The following is a 26,543-nucleotide window of genomic DNA, read 5'->3' on the forward strand; positions in this document are numbered from 1 at the left end:
GTTACTGAATTTATTTTTACATGTTTTGTGGTAACCAGATATGAGATGGAGAAGAAGATGGTCTTTTATTGTTAATCCTTAATTCTAGACAAGGTGTCCAGCTGAGACTAATCTTGTTTTGTGTCTTTGTTATTTTGTTTTTGTTTGTCAGAGTCTCATGTTGTCTGGGATGGGCTTAAAAATCACTATGTAGCTGAAAATGACCTTAAACTTCTGATCCTTATGCCCCCTTCCTCAATACTGAGATTGCAGGCACTCTCTACCATGTCTAGTGTATGTGGTACTAGGGATTGAACCCAGGCTCGAATGCATGCAAGTACTCCACCAACTGAGCTACAACCCAAGGTCCAGGTGAGACCATTCTGAGACTCAGAAAGATGTACTTGACACTCTCCAATGAGTACACCCTGCTTTTAAGCATCCTATTCTCATCTAACTGCCAATGAGGACAACCAGGGGAGTACATATCCCAAAAGAAAAGATACATTTGGGCATTTAAGCTATTAATTGGCTTAGATATCTTGGTGTTAGGGGTTACTGCTATCAATAAACAGATTCAATCCTTTATTTTTGTGTGTTTGTGTGATATATCCTACATGTGCATATATATTCATGTGTGTCAATGGGTGTGTCTGTGAAGTCTAGAGATCCACTTCAGCTATCTTTTTCTATTTCTCTCTCTCTCTCTCTCTCTCTCTCTCTCTCTCTCTCTCTCTCTCTCTCTGTGTGTGTGTGTGTGTGTGTGTGTGTGTGTGTGTGTGTGTGTACATTCATTGGCACAGAGTCTCTTACTGAATGTGGAGTTCACCCTTTCTGGTAGATTGTCTAGCCATTTGGGTTCTGTAATCTCACCAGTCTACACCTCATGATCTAGGCTTACAAGTGCACACTAACATGCCTGCCTTGTATATGGATGCTGGGGAATCCAAATTCAAGTTCTTATATACTTGAGCAATAAACTCTTTACCACTGAGCTATATTCTCAGGTTAAACACTTTAATTATTTAACTGGTGAACCATAGTTTGATGGTTAAGATTGATTTTTAGCTTTTCTTGAGAGAGACAAGCCTCTGTGCATGTCTATGGGGGTTGTTTAGATTAGGATAATTGAAGCGAGAACTATCATTTAGATTAACAGGTACTGCTCCAGGGGCTAGATTCCTGGACTATACACAAAGGATAAACCCAGCTCAGTGCCAGCATTCATTGTCCTTTGCTTCATGGTTGTAGATACAATATTCCTGCCCCCTTGTCAGATTATACAGAGGAGCCTGAATAACCCATAGGTTGTCTTTGTCTACTATTTGTCATAATGCAAGACAAGTAACTATGCACACAGTATCTATGCAAAGCCTACTTGTTTGAGGAGATCAACCTTGTCCTGTCTATTTTACAGTTGGGATTTAGGCCTTCTTTGGAATTCTCGAGGCATAAATCCTTTATTCTCTTTTTACTTTGAACTAGAACCTGCCTTCTACCTTTCCTTTTATCAGTGGCCATCACTGATCACCAGCCATCTAATTTCAAGCTGCATTTCTGATGTTTCACTTTAAGCTCCATGGCCATTTGTAGCTATAGCCCAGAACCAGTGAAGGTAATAAATTTGGACCTAAAGTAGGTCAGTGGGTTCCAATATAGCCCATGATACTAAAATCAGAATTTGCTATACATAAAACAATGCACCGATCTCTAATACTCTTTAGATTTGTTTGAAACAAAGAAGTTACCCCTTTTCACTACACCCACCAGGATATTGATCTGCGTGTGTTTGGGATAGGGGTTAAGTGACTGTTAGTTGGTATAGAGGCCCTAAGAGATGATAACTTTTAATTCATGAGCTAAAATCTTAAACAAAAATTGCCCCACTCACACTCTTCTATCAGATACATTGTCTTCATTTTTTTTTTTATTAAGTTTTATCTTCATAAGGAGGAAAGAACATTTAAAGCTGTTATTCTATTTATATCCAGCTTAAGTTTCTCTTCCTTGGGAGATAAATAGACTGCATACGCATTGTCTCCTCAGGATTTGGCACCTTTGTAAATTTGCTATTTACAAATTTCAAGAAGTCACACTTTGTTATTTCACTGGTTATAAATTAAATAGCCAGCCATTGGAAGATGAAAAGCAAATGCTTTAGGGTAACCTGTCACATGGCTCAGAGACAAGTAGCACCATGTACGACAGCAGTCACCTCAGGAAGCAGCAGCTACTGTCCTCAGGATTGCTACTCAAGAGAGCAGTAGGTGCTAACCCTTTGGGAGGTCGGTCTCATGTTTGCTCCTTAACTGGCTGAACTCCATGCAACCCTGCCTTGGAGAGACTGACACCCTCAGATAGGTAATCTTGTGTGCAATTCTAGAGGGCTTTTGGACCTCTCAGTATGCACAAACAAAACAAACAAACAAACAAACAAACAAACACCTCCCATAAAACTAATGATAGGGAAGAGTAGAACGATTCTGAGCAGTTCAGGCTTGTTTACTAGCTTCAAAAAACCATTAGCCATTGTCACTGGAAAACCTAGAGCTCCTCGAAAAACAGAAGAGGAGAGTGCAAAGTCCTTGACATAGCATGGCGTGATGAGAGTGTCTCAAGTCACATAGTCATAGGCTCAAGTGTTAACTGTGTCATTTTTAAGAGGCCGGTAAGTCTCATAACTTGCCCAAGCTTCGTCTTCCTCATCAGCATATAATACAATAACAATACCTAGGGTTTAGGTTCTTAGAGATACTTGAAATTGTTCACACGTGCAGACTTTAAACAGTTACCATCACTTGCTAGTTGCCAGGCAGTACCCTGCAGTTGGTAAAATGAACGTAAGGTGCCCCCTTCCTCAAAGGCTCACTGGTCTTTGTGTTTATAGAGTATTCACATACACATACTAGGTGCTTGCAGATGTTAGGGTCCTTCAGTGTACAAAATTGTCATGCATTGGAAAGTGGGGGAGACTCCTTCATGAGGACAATGGAGAGGAGCATGTGTGATACAGAGGGATGTGTGTTTCATTTATGCTATTAATGAAGTCAGGTTTAATCTGATCATTTCACATTGGCTTTCTCAAATACTGACACAGTAGTTGATCTTGACTTATGTCTGTTTCTCTTTTCTTCCTACCCTGATCCCAAGGGGAATGTCTGTGCTATGAAGGCTACATGAAGGATCCTGTCCACAAGCATCTTTGCATTCGGAATGAATGGGGGACAAACCAGGGGTAAGTGACATGACAAGTTGGCACCTTCCCATGTCACTGCTTTCTTATGCGGATATGATGGGGGCAACTGTGCACAAGGAAGCAGAGTTAATGCGTGGTTGTGTTCTGAACAGCCCGTAGGAAAAATGTCATTGCCTTTCCATAGTCATGCTGTGCCAGTGATGTCCACGCCATCTTTCCCTCCATTTGCAAGTTGGGGGATGATGCTCTTGACTTGTGGCCTCCAAGTGGGATCTGAAAATGAAGCTGCCTTCCTCTTCTTTTCCACTCCACCTCCATCCATGAGAATTTCTCAGGCAGAACTTAGCTGGTGTTTTTGTTTGCATACATGAAGCAACACAGACTCTACTGTAGCTCTTGGAGCTTGATGAGTCCTGGGAGGGACTGACAGGAGTCAAAGCATGCTACCAGCAGCACTGTCAGCAGGAGTGATGTATGAGACTCAGGAAGTGCTCTGTGCTGAGGAAGAGCGCTTGTGTCAGATCCCCAGTTACCATTTCTTTGTATGACTTTTATTTTCCCACAACTACATGTGACTGGAGGAAAGTAGCTATTTTATCTATTCCTTTTTTCTTACAGTTTTGAATGTTTTTATTGTAATAAAACATAAGTAGCATGAATTTACCATGTTAATAGGTTCTGAGTCTATGATCCAATGAAATTAAGTAAGCCTATATCACTAGAGAGCCATCACCATTCTGTGTCTTGTGATGATTTTTAAAAAGCAATTTATGTGTCCTCTTTTAAATTCTGAGAGCTTGATTTCTGCATTGGGCAAATGGTGAGAACGTTCAATAAATGTTAACTAATAAATGCTAACTAATAATATCAGTCAATGGGATAGGGAGAATCAGAAGGAAATCAAGGCATGTTGGTAGGTGATTTTCTGGACTGCAGCCTGACAAAGTGGGAAAAAAAACAATCAAACCACAATGTCATTTCTGACATTGCCATAGAGACTCTCACTCCCGGGTCAATAATCTGTCCCTTTTACGTGATTCTGATGAGACCAAACCTAGAATATTGAGTACAGTTCTGGACTCTCAAAGCAATAAATATGGTGACAAATGGGTGAGAGTTGGAGAAGAGCAATAAAAATGATTGAGGAGCCCAGGGGAGTGATTTATGATAAGAGGAGGGAAGAACTCAATGCTGATGACTTAGCCAGCTGAGGACTAGCCAGGGTTTGATAGATGTCCATAGACATGGAAGACGGGAAATGTTCTGGAACCCGGTTGGAGTTAAGGGATAAGGACAAGAGTAAATGAAGTTAGGAAAAAGAAATCTGGGTCACAGGTCAGAAAAGTTAGGGTAGTCCAAAGGCCATGAAATTTTTTTGTGTGTTAGTGAGAGTGAAGACTGGCTTGCTTTGTATGGAATTTGAGCTTTTATCAGATAGGCAGTCCACAAACTTTAAAGGGATGTGTTTGGAGAGAAAAGCAGAGAATTGGCCAGTGGCTGTCCTGTGAGGCATGATGTAGAAGAACATGCACTGGCTGCGCTTCACACTGTTCTCAGACTTCCTTTGGCACTGAATTGTTTGCACAGTTGCTGTGGGACTAGCCCTGCTGCTTCTGCGATGTCTGAGCATCTTACTGACCACGGTTCTTACTGAGTAAAATGTTGTAAGAGGTGATGGATCACCACCTCTCTATCTCATAGCCTGCAATCTTGCCGCTGAAGAAAACAACTCCAAAATATCATTTCACGTTTGCTCTAAATGATCCAGGCTGGCCCTCCTCAGTGATTGGATTTGGTGGCTAATCGCTCAAGCCTCCACATCCCTAGCCTTGTAGACATGTCGCGTAAGGATGGGCCTGACTTCACTTGGTAATTGCAAAGCTTTTGTTATTCCCTATGGCTGCATGTAGAGACAGTCTTAGGATGCAGACAAGAGCCTCGGGGGAGAAACGGTCGAGGTCCCAACACTGGTGTCATTTGGAACAAGATAGACTAAAGCACTGAGCTGCACACTGACAAGAGCACTAGCCCCAGGAAATAGACAAAGACACCCAATCTGTCATTTCCATCTCTAATTTCCATTATTCTATGATCGTCACTGTCTATGAGGTCTCATTGTGGACACTAATAAAATCATGGAACAACTATTAGGAGGAGGGAGAGGAGTGAGTATCTTGAGGACATTGGAGCAGCAGTGATAAGCAGCTTGAGTTCACATTTATAAAACAATGCCAGACAAATGGATGCATTTTCCCTCCTGAAATAAAAAAGATAAGTGAAAAGTAGAAGATGTCATACATCGTGATTTAAATCAGGGTACCAAACTAATGTAATGTTTAGATGATTTCCCCCAAATTAGTCTAAATTGGTTTGAGTGTAAAGACTGCCATTTGAATTGAAACCGTCTGACAGACTTCTAAATGATGATACATATTGGAGTGTTATGGAAAAATCAATGGTAAGCCTAATTTTCCTAGGATTTTCACTTAACGTTCTAGAAGGTGAAAGTGAGCAGCCCATATAAGGGGTGCTTATGTTTGCCTCTTAACATACTGATGAGGCATACATTAAGACTGCAGTAGGTTCATTCTAGGCAGAAAAACCAAATCCAGGTCTAGTAATACTTGAAGTCATTTGTGAGAAATCAAGGTTGATATGCCAGGGAAAAGTGGCAAAAAAGGCATTAGTGATTTTTCAGACATGGAAGAAAATTAATCAAGGACGTTCATACAAAAAGTTACAAATGGGTGCTTATGTGAGTTAGAGGAGTTATATGTGAGACGTTGTGCCACTGCTGCCTGCCGTGTGTGTGTGTGTGTGTGTGTGTGTGTGTGTGTGTGTGTGTGTGTGTGTGTGGTGTCTCTATGACTGTGCAGTGTGACTGGACTGTGTGTATGAAATGAGCCAGCATGTTTATACAATGGCTCTCACCACTATGTCCTCTCATTTACTCTTCAGCTCATTCATGTTTTCAGTAATTATTCACCCATTACTCACCAGGTGAAGAACATATAGTTGTTATGCCTGAAAACAAGGTTGATATTCTGTTCTGGGATACTTAATAGTCCACGTAGTAAGATGGACATATAATGAACAAGTAGAAATAGTTCTAAGGCCTACCAAAAGGAAGATGTTGAGCAAAGGTCAGTGAGAGCATAGTTAAGTTGTGCTTAGATAAAGATGAAGAACTGAAATGGAGTTTAATGGAGAAGCCAGATTTTTGAGTTGTTCTAGTCGATAGGTAGATATACGAGGAGCAGGGGTTTCCAGGAATGGTAGATAAGTAGCTCAATTTTGTTTAAAAGCCTTGAACATGGCCAAGAGGGAAAGCTAAAATGGGTAAAAGCTAGCTCTCAAAGAAGTCCTGCTTACTGAAGCTACGAGCACTAAAACCCATTTACAGGACCCTAGAACTGTTGATAGAGGGGAGCTTCTCATAGATGTTTGTGCATCTTCTCCCCACACAGCTAATGTAGGAATCCTTTATAATGAATGACTTCAAATAATTGTTAACACATACACACACACACATACACACACACACACACACACCAAGATCAAAACCTATTGGGATTTTGTAGGTTTTACTTACCTATATTCTTCAAGTTAAATATATTTCTGAAACTTTCCTGTAGACAAATAGGAGAGAATGGCTGAGAATTGGAGAGACTATGTCTAAGATCTACTAAGGATTTATATTACAATAATTCTGGTACCTCAGTCCTGCCAGCAATGCCAGGAGAAAACAAGCAGGTTGAGGCATTCATGTGTTTTTCTGCATGGTAAAGCCAGCTGCTCCAACTTGCATAGCTCAAGGGGTCCAGGTGGAAGATTGTAAAATAGTAGAATTCATTGGATAAGAAGAAAATTTTCACTGAGAGTAAAATTGGTTTCAGGACTAAAGAGAACTTGTGGCGTACAGATTTCTAATGGCTCACTCGAAGAACATGGGATTTTTGAAAATACATCCTTAATCTTTGATGTTGGCAACAAAATCAAACATTCACGATTGTAACACTCCATATCACCCAACTGCCAGTTGAGAGCACAGGACTGAAGTGTTTGAACTAGTGCCATATTTTCTGTATCTTCTGTCTTTCCTGTGTGAATTTTCCCAGTGATTTCTTGCCCTCCCATCGTTGTGGCTGCATGACCCAGCCAGAGGCTGCATTTGATATTTGTTTGCTAGGACAAATTGAAAATGTTCACAGATGAGAAATGAAAACAATAAGTGGGGGTGGAAGAAGCAAGAAAGATTGATTTACATGAGAATATCAGAGAAGAAAAGAGACACCCAAATTTATTTAGATACTTCAGAGTTATTAAGAAAGGCCATAATAATGGCTTTTTGCTAAATTAAAAGTGTACTCAAGGGCCTCTAGATACATCTTTCAGAATACCACAATTAGATCAAATTCATGCTTTCGGAGGTTCCTGGTAAATAATAGTCTGATTACTTATTCTGGCATCTCAGCTGCAGAGGGCAACACCAAGGAGATTCTCCAATAGAGAATTATAAAATATCACTGGGCTTCCATGCTGAAGGATAAAGACAGAGTGATAACTCATGAGCTGAGGAGAGGCCTGCTGCGGGAAATGAGCAGGTGTGCTTGCGAGGATTTCAAAGCCTTTGGCAGGACTGATTCTGCTCCCAGAACTCCTCCTCTTCTCATGGTTGCCCAGGGAGATGACACCCTTCCCAGGACATCTTCAGATACTGAGTCACTTACTCGTACATGGTCTATACTGCCTTAGGATGGCTCTGCCATTGTCCCAGGAGCTTGCAGTTCATCTGTTTCTACAACTTCTCCATTCTGATTTACCCAGTGGTTTCTGCTTATGCAGGGAATCCAGCCTTATAAGGATTAATGTCCCCATATAAGTCCATGAAATCCTCTGTGTGTGTGTGTGTGTGTGCGTGTGTGTGCGCGCGCACGCGCACACACACACACACACATTTCCATGCCTATGTGTGTGTGTGTTCCATTATGTGTACATTGTATGTGAATATATGTGTGTGTATCCGTGGATATGGAGGCCGAAGATTGACATTAAGTTTCTTAATTGCTTCTTTATATGATAGGTTGAGATGGGGTCTCTCTCTGGACTTAGGGCTTACCAACTGGCTGGCCAGCAAGCCCTAGGCATCTACCTGTATCCCCTTCCCCAAAGCTAGGATTACTTACGGGTGGGCTTCCTTAAACCTAGCCTTTTATGTAGAGATGAAGAGCTGAACTCAGGTCCTCATGCCACCAGTGTGTCGTCTCCTCACAGCTGGGCTAGAAGCCTCTGTGTACCTCTAATTCCATCCTGGGTTTTGAGCTTAGTGTGAACTTCGTTGACCAGCAATGAAACTCTTTGGAAGTGACTCTAGATAGAGTTAAAGTCCTTGGTAACACAGTATTTCCTGAATTTGGAGAACCTGTTTCTATCTCACAATCTGGCCTTTTTCTTTTTTCTTTTTTTTTTTTTTTTAAAGCCTACTCCCTTGCTTGTTTCTATGTCACCAGGGCCACCCACCTTCCCCTAACCCTTCAGATAAAACACACAGCAAGGCCACTGGCTGCTGCTTTATCTTCAGTGCCTCTTCCCCTGCCCTCCAGACCAGACCTCATTGTCTGTTCCCAGTTCCTGTCACTGCCATGCCATCCACAAATGGGATTATCTTCCCATTAGCTCCTCGCCCCTATCTGTAATCATTGTCGCTAATTCCTAACAAGGGTTTCAATGAATTTATTTGTTTTCCTTTTTTTTCTCTCCCCCTCTGTTTTTGTTTGGCTTTGTTTTATCCCTTCCCTCTGTCTCCTCCTCTCCTCCTCAAGAGTCAGAAGCAATGCTGTTGTCATTTTCCTCCTCATTTCAGGGTTAGAATTTTAGAAGGAGGCTCTTAGAATGAAGCCTAAATCTGGCTCCTCTGCAGAAGCCAACTGCAACCAGATTCCACTGGAAATCAATCCACAGACTACCTCTTTCCTGAATAAGCAAGCCAGAACTTGAAAGTGGCCCACACGTGCCAGGATGTCCTCTAAGGCTTAGCCTCATCCCCTGACCAAGAAATTGTTTGGCAAACTCTGGACCTCACTCTTACAGATTTCTCAAATGACAACAGGTTTTATGTCACCAGTTTTTATGGAAAGTGTATGACTATCCACCTGAGTATAGTGACCACTTTGTCTCTGTGGACAAACTAATCCAGCCTGTGCTTTCCAAGGCATGACACCTCTGTGGCAAACTCTGTGTGTCTAATCTGCACAACAGCCCTTGTTGAGATACTGCTGATCCTCAGGTTCACTTTGGGTAAAGCCCTCGGCTCCCTTCTTAGGAATAACACTTATAACTGTCTTGGTCACTTGTGGATGACCTAAAAGCAAGCTCTGCCCAGGTGAGAGACTCCTGCATGCCAGTGCAGTCCACAGAACAACTACTCTTCTATCATTGAGGAATCCCATTTCTGACTTTGTCATTTGATGGTTTCAGTATCATCAGTCTTGGAGAGGGTCATGACTGTAGAATATTTCTGTTGTTGGTTTGGTTTGGATTTTAATAGGGGTGTGCGTGCATGCATGCGTGTGTGTGTGTGTGTGTGTGTGTGTGTGTGTGTCTATGTCGGTGTCTGTGTGTGCCTGTGTGTAAATATGGGTGCACAGAGGACTATCTTGGGTATCATCTTCAAGAGCACTGTCCACCTCTTTGAGGCAGGATCTCTCATTGTCCCAGATCTCTGCAATCAGGATAGACTGACTGGCCAGCAAACTTCAGGGATCTTCTAGTTTCTGCATGCTAGAACTGCAAGCATGAGCCATCACAGCCATGTGTGTTCTCTAGGAACGGAACTCAGGTCCTCGTGCTTGCAAGGCTATGCTTTATCAACTGAGTTATCTCCTCAGCCTCTGAGTATGTAGTTTTAATACTCTCTCTCAAGTAACAGTGAAGCCCAGCCAAACTTAATAAAACCTCACACAAAAATCAATAAAAAGAAAGAAAGGAAAAGAAAAAAGAGAAAAAGAATTTTTTAAAAAGCCAGGCATGGTGGTACTGGCCTGTAATCCCAGCACTCAGGGAGGCAGAGTCAAGTGGATCTCTGAGTTGGAGACCATCCTGGTCTACAAAGTGAGTCTGGTACAACCAAGGCTACACAGGGAAACCCTGTCTCAGAAAACCAAAAAAGAAATAGAAAAGAAAACTTCATAAGAAAACACTTTCCAAACCTGGTGAATAGGGCACCTGCCTATCAGTTTTCCACCCCTTTCCAGAGAAGATAAGAGTGGGTTTGTTAAAAGTTATTTTCATTTTACTGGGAGGTGAAATAACTTATTCTGGACCACATAATTGGTAGCCAAGCTGTATAGTAACAACTGACTATTGGAGATAAATCAATTGGATAAATATTTAAGGGAGAGGAATGAAAAGTGTGTACTATTCTGAGAGTCAATTATTAGCTCGAGGTGGGTGGCAGGCTTGCTTGAATTCATTCCCTATCGCAGGGCAACTAAACTCATCTTTATCGCAGGCTTCCCCCATTTGAGTGGCAGGCATCCACCTACAGTGCTGCCTACCTTCCACAGGAGGAGGGTAGCCCTCTACCACACTGCTGTCTCTGCCTAGTTCAGTCAAGGCACCAGGAGACTTATTTTAAACAGTGCCAGAGGCGGGAATACTCATATTTCCTCCAACTTGACCACCAGGGTGAAAAAAAATCAACCTCAATTTACCCTCCTATCTGCTCAAGAATGGAAGATAAATTGTTTCAATTTTATAGAAATGAATGTTTTATGTCTTGCCTATGCTTTCCAGAGAGTGTCCTGAATTCATATATTCTATTGATGCGTGGATGTTTTCCACTAAAAATGCTCCCGGAGCCCTCAGTTTTCTTGGGTTCCAGTTTCAGAATACTAGGTAGGTGACTGCTGTGATTTTTTTCTTCCCTTTGGAATTTGAGCTACATATCTTTCTTTTTTAATCAATAGAAAAAGAAATTCACTCATTATTTTATGTTTAAACTACCTTTACCATTTGCCACTTGTGTGTATTTCCTTCCAGTTTCCTTTTTTTTTTCATCAGAAATTCTCCTTGCTACCACTTTCTTCCATCTGTATGCATTGTGTTCTTTCCCATAGCTTAACAATGAATATGTCTAAGCTTTATAATCATGAAAAGCAGGAAAGACACAGAGAAGATCATTACAAGTATTCTTGCAACACATTATTTTTCCCAAAATTTTCCATAAGGAAGTTAGTCTTGATGCCTAATGGAAAAGTCATTTTTTCCCATTAGAAAATTAACACCTATAGCCTGTTATAGTGAGCTAGAAGTAACAAGTGGTTTTTAAGCCTAGCATGCAGGCCCAGACTTTAGTACACACCCCCTGTAAGTCAGCGTTAAAAAAAAAAAAAAAAAAAAAAAAAAAAAAAGCTGCGTGAACAGCAAGTAGTGGCCTACACATTTACTGTGATGGTTAGTATAGTACAACTTCAGTGTTCTCACATACAGAGCAGTTCCTCATGCAATGCTAACTAATTCTTATCATCTGTTGCATGTAAGGCTAAATACCATACTGAGCTGTTTTTAAAGCTGTATCACCCTAAGAGGCTAGAGAGATAGTTTAGTGGGTAAAAGCACTCTCTGAGCAAGTACAAGGACCTGAGTTCAAGTCCCACCACTCATTAGGCATGGGCATGTGTACCTGGAACTGGAGAGGATACAAATGGGAGGATGCTTGGCCTTGCTGGTTGTCACATTACCTCCAAGTTCAGTGAGAGTTGTATCTCAAAGGAATAAAACAGAGAAGGACAGAGCAGGGCACCAACGTCATTCCTTGGCATCCATGAGTACTTGCATACATTTCTGTACATACATCTCACACACACACACACACACACACACACACACACACACACACACTTCCCCCAAATAGAAATAATTTTTAAAAAACCATTCATGTGTGTGTGAGTGTGTGTGTGTGAGTGAGTGAGTGAACGGTATGTATCTAGTTAAAAATCCTACAAACAATGCTTTTTTAAAGAGATGGGCAATTAGTGATATTTATACCACCTACAATTTCTGTGAAAGCTATTTCCATAAAAGTAATCCTATGGTGTATTCCTCCTAGACAAGTGGTTTAGATTCTTTTTCAGTCACTCACACTATAATTATTTTCCTAGGCTTTAAATGTTATATATAATTTCAAAAATTAGGAAATAAACAGTTTTGTCATGGATATCAAGTTTTGTGCTGAATCTTTTGTTTCCCTTCATATAAGAAAAACAATGCATAGGGCCGAAAAAAATCTGTGTGTTGGGGGAGGAACCGAGAGCAGCAAAAAGTAAGGGAATCCAGGTAATGTAAAATCTCATCCCTTGAAGTAAATACAAACACACACACAGCCCCAAAAGTATTATTATTATTATTATTATTATTATTATTATTATTATTATTATTATTATTATTATTATTATTATTATTATTATTTGAGATTCAATAGTACACTGGTCAGTTTCACAGAGGCATGAGCAGAACGCCTTAAACTCTGATCCTGACATCCAGGTTATTTTTATTATACTATAGTGGGGTTCATCAACTGGAATCTTCCTTTCCTTCCCTGGTAATCTCCTTTTCACCTAGTTTATTAATTTTCCCACAGGATTTTCCCACACTGAGATTAGCATCACAGCTTGAGGCGATACAGCCAGGAGACACAATCATGTGCAGACAGTGCCATGCCTGCCACTCGTGGTTGGCTTTTGGATTTAAGACCTTTGCATTCTGGAGTCCCCAGACTTCTGTTGTAGAGGACTGTGAAATGAGGCCACAAACAGCTGCACAAACCCTGAGGTTGCATCAGCCCGGTTAGCTCTAGAGATGCAAGTCTCCCACGAGGCCTCTCAAATGCTAGTTCTCAGCATGGAGTCTGTCCATCCATGCTGATATACATCAGGGATGCTTTTCTTTATAGTCATGTGAGAACACTGGCTTTAAGTGGAGTCGGGGTTCACGACTGTGAGATGGTCACCGGAGGGAACATAGTTAACTCTGGGGAATGCCTACCTAGTGCGGAATTGACATGAGTTGAGGACTATAACACTTCATATGCCAGTGATTAAAACATTCCTCATCCTCCGCTCGGCGGGTACAGGAGTGCGGCTTGTGATGATAATAGTCATAGTAACAAAGTGGCCTTTACATGGTCTTTGCAGCCGCCCTTCTAAGTGCCTGTATTAGTTACTTTTCTGTTTGTTGTGGCAAACTGTTGAACAAAAGCAGCTTCAGGAAGGGCTTGTTTTGGCTCACTGTTGGAAGCTACAGTCGTCATAGTAGGGAAGGTTAGAGCTAAGGTGGCTGGTCACATTGCACCTGCAGTTGGAAAGCAGAGACAAGTACCAGGGTTTAGATAGCTTTCTCCTTTTTATGCAGCCTGAGACCCCAGCCTGTGGGATGGCACCACCCCCATGCACGATGGTCTTCCCACCTCAGTTAAATAGGCCTCCAAACCTCTCAAACATATGTTCATCTCCTAGGTCATTGTAAATTGTGTGAAGTTGACTATCAATTTCACTAACCCACTACTAGATGAGATTTCATTCTCACTTCAAAACTTTAAGGTAAAATCCTTGTCCACATTTTGTAGGCAAGGCGATAAAATCCTAGTCCCTACAGAGGACTTTGTTTGGTCAAACACTTTAAGAGTAAGTGTTTCCAAAAGTCTCAAGAGGAAAACAGACACAAGGCTGAAATTTAGCTTTAGATTTCCGAGGACGGAGACTTTAGGAGTTGGGACTGGGCTAAAACAGTAAATTTGTGTTCTGAGTTGAGAATCTTTCAGAGTGACATAACATCCCAGGGAGGATAACAAGTCACTAGAGGGACCTTGCTGGAGGCTGAAGCGCAGTACGTGCCATTGGCCTCTGTCCAACTCAGGTAAAATGGCACTTGAGCTGCATATATACCGGGGGGCCCTAGGCTGTAACTGTCTGTGGGGAACAGGCATCTGTTGCTGAGTATCTCTGTGCTATTGTTAGTGCAAAACCATGGCCAGCATCCGGCCATGATGGCTCACCTCAGAAGAGCAGATGCACCACCTACAGCAGGGGAGTGAAGTGCTGAGGCAGACCCTGGCTACGGGCATTTTTCATAGCCCTTGCCCCTTGTCCAATGAGTCATGAGTGGGTAATACATTGTTCGCGTCTGAAAGACAGACTTGCCCATCTTACTCCTGCTACCTGACCTAGGGACATGGTCATCAGGGCCGTACTCAGAGGTTTTTTTTCTTTCAGGCGTAGTCTTGGGCATTCTTAACAGACTCCAAGCAGTTTCAATCAAACATCCCTGCTAGCCAGGAAACTGCATACCTCCCACTCACAAAGGATTAATATTTACCCAGTTGTTTTATTATTATATTTTAGGTTCTAGGAACTGAACTCGGAACATCTTGCAGGCTAGGCAAGCACCCTGTCACTGAGCTTTACCCACTGCCCTCACCTGTTCACATTTAACTTTCATGGGAGATAGCGTAAAGCAAAATGCAAGAGGCTGAGTCTGACAGACATAGGTTCAAATCTTTTACTCACTAAGAAAGACCTTTGTTTTTGGATAATTTATGACTTTTACAAGCCTTGCTTTCATTGCCATTAACAATAAAGAATAATGATATCTACTTAATAAAATTATCATAAGGATTATTGAGACAACCTAAATATGATGTGTTGTACTCAATAATATTCATAAACATGTAAGTTCTGGATCAGTATACAGTGAATGCTAAAATCTTTGTTTAGCATTAGTTGTGAGCTATTTTCTGCTCTTTAATCATTCACCAAATGATGCAATCTTAATGTCAATTTTGCAGGTGAGTTTAACAGAACCTACAACTAGAATATAAATTACATGGTGGAAAAAATAGTGTTTCATATGTCATTGCATTGTCATACCTTAACGTGCTGCCAGGAACATAGTAGTAACTCAGTAAATATTTGTTAAGTAAGTGAAAAATATATGTTCATCTTGAGAAATCCTTCCTGGGCAAAGCCAGTGACCAATCTAGGATTATCAAATCTGGATGTGCTTTAGAAAAGACAAAACCAGGCCTTGCTTTTCTATAGGTCTTATATAAAACCTTATTAAATTTTAGTTTTTCTCCTGAAAGTGGTGAGTCACATATCTAATTTTAGGGACAAGAACAGGAGTTTATCAGCTGGATCACTGACAAATCTAGAAACTCAGAGTTGGGAGCCCACCTCAAGGTCATATTATCCAATGTGGCACTCCGCGTAGACATCCCTCCTGCGGTCTTTGTAGCAGATGGCCTTCCAGGCACTGCTTGAACAGCGTTAGTGACAGGGACAATGGCATTTGATGAGGCAGCTCATTCTGTTGTTGTAACATGGATTCTTAAACAGATCTTTGGGTTGAATAAAAATGTTCCCCTGTGGCTTTCACCTTTTTGGCCAATTCTGTCCCTTAGAATAAAAATCAATGTATTTACTTCCTTTTTCTATTCCTCACTGCTAGTTCCTGTGATAGCTTGATGTAGATACAAAAATACACTGAACTTTTGTGCAGTGTAGGGTGGATGCCTGAGAACAAATAACATTGTCAGGTGTGGGCTGGCTGGATCTTAATTTTTCTGATGTTCCAGATCAGTGTGTACAGGATAACTATTTTGAGACTTTTCTTTTCAAAAATGCCTAAATCTCCAACTATTCCTTCTCTTCTCCCACTTTGTGTGTGTGTGTGTGTGTGTGTGTGTGTGTGTGTGATGTATGGTGTATGTATTCGTGTATGTATGTGTGTGATGTGTGGTGTATGTATTTGTGTATGTATGTGTGTGATGTGTGGTGTATGTATTTGTGTATGTATGTGTGATGTACGGTGTTGTACATTGAACTAATCTAGTTGCTTATGTCTGGCACCTAGTTTAGCTAGTATCGGGCCACATTTACTAAGTGCTTTCTCGGTGGCAGGCAGTGCTGATAGGAGCTTTATGAATATGCACATCACTTCCTCTGCAAGTTTGAGGAGTGAGGATGTCGGGACACAAGGGTATGCATAGGTTGCATGAGACCCCCCCGCCCCGGTACGGGTGGAAGGAGGTGTGATGATCTCAGAAGCCTGGCCAAAGGCTGTCTGTGAGGTCTGAGGATGAATCTGGCCCCATGGAAGCACTCAGCAGGGTCTCTGACAGCAGCTTCTCCCAAGGCGGACCCAGCAGCCTACTGAGCCACTTGTCCCCACCACCTTCTCCACTAAGGCTCAGGACAGCCCCTGAGTAGCTCAGAATAGTGCCCATAGTCTACCTTCCTTTCAAAGCTAGCCCAAATAACTACTCCACCCTTAAACCTTCCCAGATCTCCATTTGGAAGCCATCTCCATCTTTGGTTGATTCAGGCTTATGACTTTGCTATGTCACTTTGTGTCCTGTACTATCTTGTCTTAACACCCTGCTCATTAATAAGGCTTTGGAATAAGAGATTATCTCTGAGACTCTTTCTCAGATGTACACAATAGATGTTTAATAAAAATTAAATAATGGCTTCTAGTGAGATTTCTAATACTATGAGATATGGACTCACAGGACAAATTTTTATGTGAGGGTCATGAAGGAGGGGCTGTTCTGATGTTGCTTGTAATATATCACTTCTACCAGGGATTTCTTCTTTACTATCTACCCTTTGGTGATCCAGAAGCCCTCTGTGATCCAGTTCATTTCAGAGACAAGAAGTTTTAGTCTATACGGAACTGAGCCAGAAGATCTCAGAAGAACATGAGAGTTAAGACTCTACAGATCATCTGGGCCCAATTCCTGGCTCTACCCCTTATTACTTCCCTTGAGCAAACCCCTAAGCTGTCTGCATCTCCACTTCCTCCCATATGAATTAGAGTCATCAACAGTAACTATTTCTTTGAGGGCCAGTAAGAAGTAAAATCATCATGCAGCATTCGCAGATGGTTGGCTCTACTAACTGCTCCCAGACTCACAATCCAAGATGGTTTCTGACCCTGTGACATTTGCACTGGACCTATGTGCATCTCCTTATAACCTTGAAATTATCCCTAACTTACTCATAAGCACCAGATATACTGTAAACACCCAGTAAACAGCTGCTGCACCGCGTTGCTTAGGAAATAACGAGAAGGGAGCGTCCGTGCTGGCTCAGTATGGATGCAGTTCTGTCAGGGTGCACACACACCCTGAAGGCTGACTGTAAATGACAGAATCACGGAAGGCAAAGGTATATGGCTCCCGGAGAAGGCTGGTAACACCGTGACAATAAAGTTAAACGGTTCTTCTTTGTAGAATGAGGGACTCTGGCATCAGACACAACACTTGCTAGGGACATGGCTTTCAGAAGAGAGGTCTCGCTACCACTGTTTTAAACTTTGAACGCTAATCACTGCCTAGCAGGCCACGGGGTGCCTGGGTTCTATTTAGTTTGGGTTTTGACTGTTTTTTTTGTTTTTTGTTTTTTCTTTTTTCTCTGCCAGCTTCAAAGACAGTCCTGTTCTTCAAAAGCCTTGTCTCACTCTTCCCGAAATTGTGCTTCGCACTGGGCAGGGGAGGGTGCTGTTGGACACAATATCCTAAACGCAGGCCTCTTGCCTAATTAAGCTGCAGTCAGACTTTCCACAGAAGCCCCCAGCACAGCAGATGCCCTCTTTGAAGTCATTAGTCTTCACAGCAGGGAGGACACATCATCAAAGACTCTGTTTCCCAACACCCCCTGCTCCACCCTTGTACACCAGAGAATTGTGGGGAAGGGGGTGGGGAGACAGGAGCCTATAAATGCATTAAGTCTGCTCTTTTCTGGCCTTAAACCACAAATCCTTTGAACTGAAACTCGGGGAGTAGGCTGATGATGCTATCTTAGAATTTCTTCCCATTCTTTGTATCTTCAACCAATTTAGAAATTAAGTTTATTGTGGCCTGCAATATAGAATGTAGGGCATGGTTGGAGTTCAAGGTGGTAGCCTAAGGCTACTGTGAGATAGGGGTTGGTAAGAAAAAGAAATGGTTCTGAGGATGAAGATACTGAAAGTATAATTGATAATCGCTGTAAGCTATGAAGCTGGAAAACAATCTCTCTCTCTCTCTCTCTCTCTCTCTCTCTCGTGTGTGCGTGTGTGCGTGTGTGTATGTGTAGATTAGTAAGACTTTAGTTGTGTTGTTGCTGTTTTGGTTGTTTTGTTCCTTCTATATTTTTTTTTCTTTCTTTTTTTTGTTTTTGCTTTTTTGTTTTTTTGTTTAGTTAGTTGGTTGATTGTTGTTGTTTTGGTTCTGTTTTTTTTTTCCTATGGTTTTGAATTTTAGCTTTTATTTATTTATTTTTCTTAACATATATATGTTATTAATTTATTCATATTACATCTCAATTGTTATCCTATCCCTTGTATTCTCCCATTCCTCCCACCCTCCTGCTTTCCCCCTACTCCCCTCCCCTATGACTGTGACTGAGGGGGACCTCCTCCCCTGTGTATGCTCTTAGTGTATCAAGTCTCTTCTTGGTGGCCTGTTATCCTTCCTCTGAGTGTCACCAGGCCTCCCCATCCAGGGAACATGGTCAAATATGGGGCACCAGAGTTCGTGTGAAAGTCAGTCCCCACTCTCCACTCAACTGTGGAGAATGTCCTGTCCATTGGCTAGATCTGAGTAAGGGTTCAAAGTTTACTGCACATATTGTCCTTGGCTGGTGCCATAGTTTAGCTTTTATTTATTAAGGAGCTAGAGAGGATCTCTATTTCTAGCTTTCTAGCCCTCAACCCCCTTTAAAGCTATTTGGCTAATGTGAACAAAATAATGTTTAACAAAATTATCTTTCCAAGATCATATTTTAAATTTCTGCACAAATTTGGGCATTGGATTTCAGTGCTGATATCTTGGGACTCTAAGCAAAGCAGCCTATCCTGCCCGTGCTTTGGAAGACCCATGATGACTCTCCATCATAGGACTCTTTAGGAAAGGACAGTGGTATGAAGCCCAGGTCTCTGGGATACCTCCTCAAAGTTTACCATGGAGCACCCCTACCCCCACATGTTTATTCATTGGATCTCTCACACATGCACATAGACTCCTCTGTAGGACCACAGCTCTCCGGGTAGGAGCTTTGTCTCTGATTGCGTCCTTTGACAGGCTATTATCTGGCTCCCACATCCTTAATTATCCCCCAAGACCTTACTTTGCAGCCACCAAAAGGATTTACAAAAAAGAGCTGGCCATTTCCCACTCTGCCTCAGACTCATCTGTCGTCTCTGTGGCCTTACAGAAAAGAAACATGAAGCTGTCCAAGATGAGTTACAAGCTTTCCCTGGCCACATCTCTGCCAAGCCCTCCAGCCATCTCACTCCAATCACTCTCTGCCTGGAATGCTATGGCAGTGTGGCTCTTGCAGAAGCTGTGTATGTACCACGCTGTGTCCATGTCTCTACTATCTTTGTCTGCAGATACCCAGTGCTTGGGAAGCCTCCCCCTCCTCCTCCTCCTCCTCCTCTTCCTCCTCTCTCCTTCTGGACATGCAAGCACCTTATGAGTGTTTAAGTCTATACTGAGATGGCCCTTTCTGCAATGCTTACCAGTGATAGCCAACTACAAGAAGCCCTCTGCTTCTCCTGTTATCCTGCTATCCACATTAATACCTGTGTTATTGGTTTCAAACGATAATTACAATAATCTGGTAACTATAGTCATCTGTGTGTGTATCTCCCTGTGCCCTTGTTATACCAAGTTGCAAGTTTAGGCATGTGTCATTTTTACAACTCTGTGGTGTTTCCTGTCACATTCATTTCTAAGCACCCCATAAATGTTCATGGGCTGAGTAAATGAATGGGTGTACTTAGGGCTAAACATGCAGGTTCTATCAAACCTACACGACACCTAGTGTTTAAATCCTTCTGTCTCCTAAGGAGAAACCAGTGTTTATGGCATGGCATTCTTTTATGAGTTATCTCATTTGTCTTCTGAGCACCACTAAAGTAGAGTACAGCTATTATTTATTCATTTATAAAGCCCTTGCTGATGTCTCATGTATTGTCTTAGGTACCTAAGGAAAAAGAGATAGATAATAATAACTAGCCACCACTCAGGGCTTATGATAGGTAGACCCTGTTCAAAGCACTCACTTCATTTATTCTCTACAACAAAGTTAGAAGAAGGTATGGTCAATGTCCATCTGGATTTTATAACTGGGTAAACTGGAATGCAGATACACCTCAAATAATATTGGGGATATTTACCAATAAACCTATGATATGCTGAAACACCATAGGTCAAACTGTATTTAGTCAGGTGTGGTGGCTCACACCTATACTTCCAATACTTCAGAGTATACAGAGTGAAAACTGTCAGTTTGAGGCTACTCTGGACCACATAGTTAATTCCTGTAACATCCCCTCCCCACCCCCACAAACATTCTCTTAATACTCACAACCCTATAAACTTAGTACTGGAGAGTATTACTTATTCACCTGGCAACTGCATGGCTTGACCAGGAGCCGTGACTTTCCAACATCATGAAAAGAAAATCATATTTCACATTTAAAAATCCAAAAATCAAAACTCAGTCAAAGTATAGATTCTACTAGTTGCATGTAATATCTCCCCCTACATAAACTCATAGTCACTGCTAACCATCCTTATGTGGAAACTACCTGTATGAGATTGTCTTAGTCTAAGATGCTAGAGGCAGCTTATATAAGAACATGCAATCCTAGAGCAAGAGTGAGGAGTAAGGCACCTGAAATTGGCAAGAAGGAAAATAATAAGGAAGGTGATGCATTAGTTATTTGTCCAAAGCTTTTTATACAAGCCATTTGGATCTATGCTATGTAGAATATACAGGTTTTTTAATGCATTTTGATGTATAACAATGTTGTCATAGTGAAAGAAAAATCCAATTGTTCGATTTTACCAATAAAGACTTAGGAGCCAGATGCTGGGGTGAAAGCCTACTAGTTCAGAGAGGCAGAGAAAGTACCCAGCTGACCTTCCTACTCTAAAATTTCCCAGAAGGAAAAGGGCCTTTCTTACTCAGCTCATAGCGCAGATAAAAAAAGCCAAAAGCTAAAAGCCAAAAGCTCCTTCTTCTGTGCACTGTCTTACACGCCCTCTCTCAATATCTTTCCTTTCTGTTTAATCTCTGTCAGCCAGTTTCTTTTTTCTTTTCTCCTTTTGGTTTTTCAAGACTCTCTTTGTAGACCTGGCTGGCCTCACAGAAATCTGCCTGGCTCTTCCTCCCAAGAGCTGGGAATAAAGGTATGTGCCACCACTCCCAGCTTGTCAGCTGGTTTCTTGCTCCACCTCTTGAACTAAGATTGATTTTTATTTAGCTCTTGGATTAAAGGTGCGTGCTAGGGCTGAGCCACTTCACAACTAGAAACAGGTTTTTACAGTTCACAATCTCAAGGTTCACAATAGGATCAAATATCCTGCAACATACCAAAATAGCATAGAATAGATCATTTATAAGCAATAGAAGTTATTTTAGCTATAGAAGCTGGGAAGTCCAGTGGTGTTAGCACCTAGCAATGGCCACATGTGCCATGCATGGCACTACAGCAGGAAACCTCAAAGAAGATAGCACAGAACAGCCAACTCTCTTTTATAGGAAGCTGGCTCTAGAGCAGTGGTTCTCAACCTGTGGGCCATGACCTCTTGGGGGATGGAACAATCCTTTCACAGGGGTCATCTAAGACCGTCAGAAAACACTGATATATACATTACAATTCATGACAGTAGAAAATTACAGATATGAAGTAGCAATAAAAATAATTTTATGGTTGGGGGGTCACCACAATGTGAGAACTGTACCGAAGGACCAGCAACAGCATTAGGAAGGCCGAGAGCCACTGCTCTAGAGATCACTTAACCATTGCTTAGATAACACTCATCTGTGAGTCAAATATGCTTAGGCAGATAAGCTCTTAATGTTGTTAAGACAGATTAAATTTCATCTTAATTAATTAGATTAATTAGTTAATCAATTAACTCAAATGTTCAAGGCAGGGTTTCTCTGTGTAGCCCTGACTGTCCTAGAACTCACTCTGTAGACCAGGCTGGCCTCATACTCACAGACATCCACCTGCCTCTGCCCCTGAGTGCTGAGATTCAAGATGCGTGCCACCACTGCCCAGCTAGCATAACTTTTAAAGAGGTATATTTGATGATAGTAGGTCCCCTCAAGCTTGTCTTTTTCTCACAAGCAAAATAAATTCATTGCACACGTTAGCACCAAAGTCTAAATTCTTCTAAACATAAAGTCCAAAGGGCAGCATTTCATTTAAGCCGGTTGTAGATGGCACTCAAGTGTGATTGAACCTGAAGCACATCCCTTCCAGCTGTGAGCACGTGGATTCACATTTTCTGCTTCCCAGGTAACCTGGTGGGATAGGCACAGAGTGGACATTCCTGTTCTGAAAAAGAACAGTAGGCGAGAAAATGAGGGTAAGTGGTGGTCAAGTCTGTGTTTTCCAACAGGGCACACGAGACTTGGCTCCCAAATCCCTAATGGCTCCTATGTCTAAGCCCTATTCCTCTAGGGTTGGAGTCTCAGTCCCATGGCTATCCTCAGCTGGCACTTCATGCCGGTATCTCTACCATTCTGGGGTTTTGAGTGCAGCTCCAGCTCAAATGTTTCACTATGATGGAGCTGCTTGCAGTGGCTCTGCTTTTTTTTGGCAAGGCTTTGTCTAGATAGCCTCCCATCGGAATCTTACCCAGGATAACCATGTCCCCCTAGCTCTTACATTCTTGGAGCCTGAGACCTATGGCCATGTGGACTTTGCCAAGATTTGCCAGTTCTACCTTCTAGACCAACAGGCAGAGCCAGTTTGTACCTTAGGCTGGTTAAGCTATGGCTTGGGAAAACTGTCCAAGAATGGAGAGCAGAGGCTCCAGAAGGCTCCAGGCAGTGAGCCCATAGAGTGTCTTCATAAACTATTTGACCCTTCTGGATCTCTGTGACCCTTAGAAGGAGGGGGCCCTCGGTGCTTTAGTGTCTTTGTCCTATTGCCTTCCTTTGCTGGTGGACAGGTCTGCAGCTCCAGTATTTTCTCCTATACATTACTCTTTTAATCTATAGGAAGCCAGGTTCCAAGTTCTCCCATTCTGGTTACATTTTAATTATACATGTCATCTTTAAATCATCTCTCTGTTCTTGACTTTACTGTATATGGCTAAAGTGACCACATTAAAGTAGAAGTTTCAATGCCTGGGGCCACATATCAAGGTTTATCATTCCTCACTTTTGCCTTCCATAAAGTTCCAGATGGGATACGGACAGAACTTCATCAAGTTCTGTGCAACTGTATGGCAAATATGGCCTTTACTCCAGTTTTCAATAGCTCACCCCCTGCCTTCCTGCAGAAACCTTTTCTTTGGTGGTAGTTGATTCCAAAGAGGTTCACTTACTTGAAGTTTCAACCCATTGTTGCAGTGTTGTGTCGGTGAAAACTTTAAGAGGCAGGAAATGTTGGAAGGCTGTCAGGTCATGATGCAAGGTTTCATGCTGGTCTTGCAGACTGACTATAACCTTGAAAGAGATTTTTTTTAAAAGATTTATTTATTAGTTATACAGCATGTGTGCCTGCAGGCCAGAAGAGGGCACCAGATCTCACTATAAATGGTTATGAGCCACCATGTGGTTGCTGGGAATTGAACTCAGGACCTTCGGAAGAGCACCCAGTGCTCTTAACCTCTGAGCCATCTCTCCAGCCCCATAACCTTGAAAGAGAAGGCTGCCGTGGAGTGAGCCATCCATGCATCTTGTCTCTTCTGGACTGGTGCACATGTCATAATAATGTCTCTATCCACAATCCAGTCACAATTATCGAGAGACTTCCAAAGGCCTTACTGCAGCTTTTATCTTCCAAATCTTCCCTTGTCATAATCTCTCTTAATGCTGCAGTCAGGCAATTATAGGATTGGTCCGCACATTTCTTTCAATTCATCTATCCTTTTCACATTGTCCATTTCCAATGTCATGAATTTCAGATGTTTGTTATATCAACACCTTGTCTATTCTTGGTTAGTTTTCCACCACTAGGACAGAATACCATATGCTAGGTCATTTATAAACCATAGAAGGTTTTTTGAGTTCTACGGGCTGAGAATTCTAAAAGCATATGGTAGCATCTGATAAGGAACTCTATACTGTGTTATAACACAGAGGAAGGAGAAGTGACCACACACACTCAGAGAGCTGAAAAAAAAAACCAAATCATATTTATAAGAAATCTTCCTGATATAATCAATTCCCACTCAATTACCATGCATATCAGAGTGCATGAAGCTAGGGTGGTCTCTCTCTCTCTCTCTCTCTCTCTCTCTCTCTCTCTCTCTCTCTCTCTCTCTCTCTTTCTCTCTCTCTCTCTCTCTCTCTCTCTCTCTCTCTCTAGCTCTAGCGCTTTTACACACACACACACACACACACACACACACACACACACACACACACACATCCCTCACACACCTAAGTGTCTGACAGAGATAAATCTCAAGTGAGAAATCTCTTCAGCCCTATGATGAAATCCACAGACATCATAGGTCCAGGTGAAACATGCTATACAGTACAAAGTTTAAGAGAGCTGCCATTGGGGAAGTTAGATGCTAACTTAAAATGTTTGTGAAAGCAATGCATAGGTGAGCTGAGATGAATAAATAAACATGAAGGAAAAAACTGAACAGTTACTTGCATGTGAATTGAAGAAGAAAATACAGTGGTCTTGCTGCATGCCTCAAACAATTGTGGAACCCAAGTGAAGATGGAACAAAGCCTCAGCCTAAGACACATGGGCTCCAGTAGAGTCCCCGTGAGCTTAGCTTGGGTCATTTGGGTGTATATCTGTGACACAGACATAGCTAGATGTTGTAGAAAAATGGTTTTCTGGAAAGAGAATGTTCCTGGAATAGCTACAAGATGTGGGGTGGGAGTAATGAGAGTTATGGATACGTGTCATCCTGTTCCCAGGTACCTCTAACTCCCCCCACAGAGCTTTCCCAGAATGCTCATTTCTATCCTCCTGTCAGCACTGTCACCATTTAACAGATTCTTCACCAGAGCACCGTGGCCCTTACACAAGGCCAAGTGAGAGCTCAGGTCATATTCTTGTTGGTCTCTCACAGGCCTGTAAACGTTATGGACATGGACTGTCCCCTTTTTTGTTCTGTGCTATGCATGTATGTAGTGTTCTTGGCTGGTCATAGAGAGCAAGTGATTGTATTAGTCATACCCAGTTACTGTAACAAAATGGTGAGCTGGGTATTATGGCCTGTAATTCTACACAGGAGGCAGAAGGAGGAGAATGCCAGGAGCCTGTGGCCAGCCTGGGCTACAGAGACACCTCTCTTAAAAAATAACACCCCAAAAGATCAACAACAAAGCCCACCCCTGGCCACATAGCCTGGGGAGCAGGGCAGGAGGGGAAAAGGCATAGAAAGACTGTACGATCTAAAGGTTGAGGAGGGGTGCTGCCAACCCGTCTTCCAGACACCATCCTCAGGAACTCACAACGGCTATAGTTGTCTTCACAGAACCTCAAGAACCCATCCTAGAGGAGGGAGGTGACCACAGTACCCTACCCCTAGCTGAGGTCATCTGGCAGTTGAAGGTTGCTGGAGTAGAGACTACCAGTTTTCTCCAGGGAAAGGACCCATGTGAGGTGGCCTGTGCTACAATGGGTGGCCCTACACCATGTGCTTTTAAATTCGCTCCCGTGTTCAGTGAATTTAAAAAGGAGGAAATGAAGTTGGGAGTGGGACATGGCTAGAAGTGATCTAGGAGAAGTTCAAGGAAGAGTGAGAGTAGATATAGTCTAAGTTACGTTGTGTGTGTGTGTGTGTGTGTGTGTGTGTGTGTGTGTGTGTGTGTGTACAAAATTCTCAAAGGATAGATAAGAAGGAAAAAAATGAGACTGCAAATTAGGTACTTTGAACATCAGACATTTATTTAATTTGTTCTCAGTTAGAGTGCTTTTTAGGTAGCCACAGATGACTTCCAATGGATACACTCTCACTGTGTCCTCACCCAGAAAAGGAAGCTCTGGGTCCTTACTTCCTCTTCTCCTAAGGACAGCAGTCCCAATGAATAAGGGCTTCACCCCACATCCTTCTTTAGTTTTAGTTCCTCTCTAAAGGCCTTTGCAAAGGGACTGGTTTTCAGAGGAGGCACACTTTATCCCAGGGCAGTGTTGAATAAGAATTACATCAGAATGAAAGAGCAGAGCCAATGGCTGCCATCTCTCTGAGGTTGGTTCCCAGAGGAAGAGTAACAGGAATTTCTTTACTCTTCTGAGTCACTCCTGCTTTAGCACCCTCCACCTAAGTCACACCCAGCACAGACTGCAAGAGCACTCATCTCAGAAGGGATGGCAAACCCCAAGGGAGAGA

At 42.2% G+C, this 26,543-nt stretch overlaps 1 protein-coding gene across 2 annotated transcripts in view; it reads left to right on the forward strand.

Annotated features, from left to right (window-relative positions):
* The window catches only part of Astn1 (astrotactin 1), a 307,273-nt gene that overhangs the window by 156,701 nt on the left and 124,029 nt on the right, over positions 1-26,543 (forward strand). For both annotated transcript variants that reach the window (XM_051147649.1, XM_051147650.1), the window contains exon 8: positions 3,130-3,214. In XM_051147649.1, coding sequence (XP_051003606.1) covers positions 3,130-3,214 — 85 coding nt within the window. The remainder of the gene's footprint in view (positions 1-3,129; positions 3,215-26,543) is intronic.

Source organism: Acomys russatus, chromosome 6 (genome assembly GCF_903995435.1).
Source record: "Acomys russatus chromosome 6, mAcoRus1.1, whole genome shotgun sequence".
Taxonomy (NCBI): Eukaryota; Metazoa; Chordata; class Mammalia; order Rodentia; family Muridae; genus Acomys; species Acomys russatus.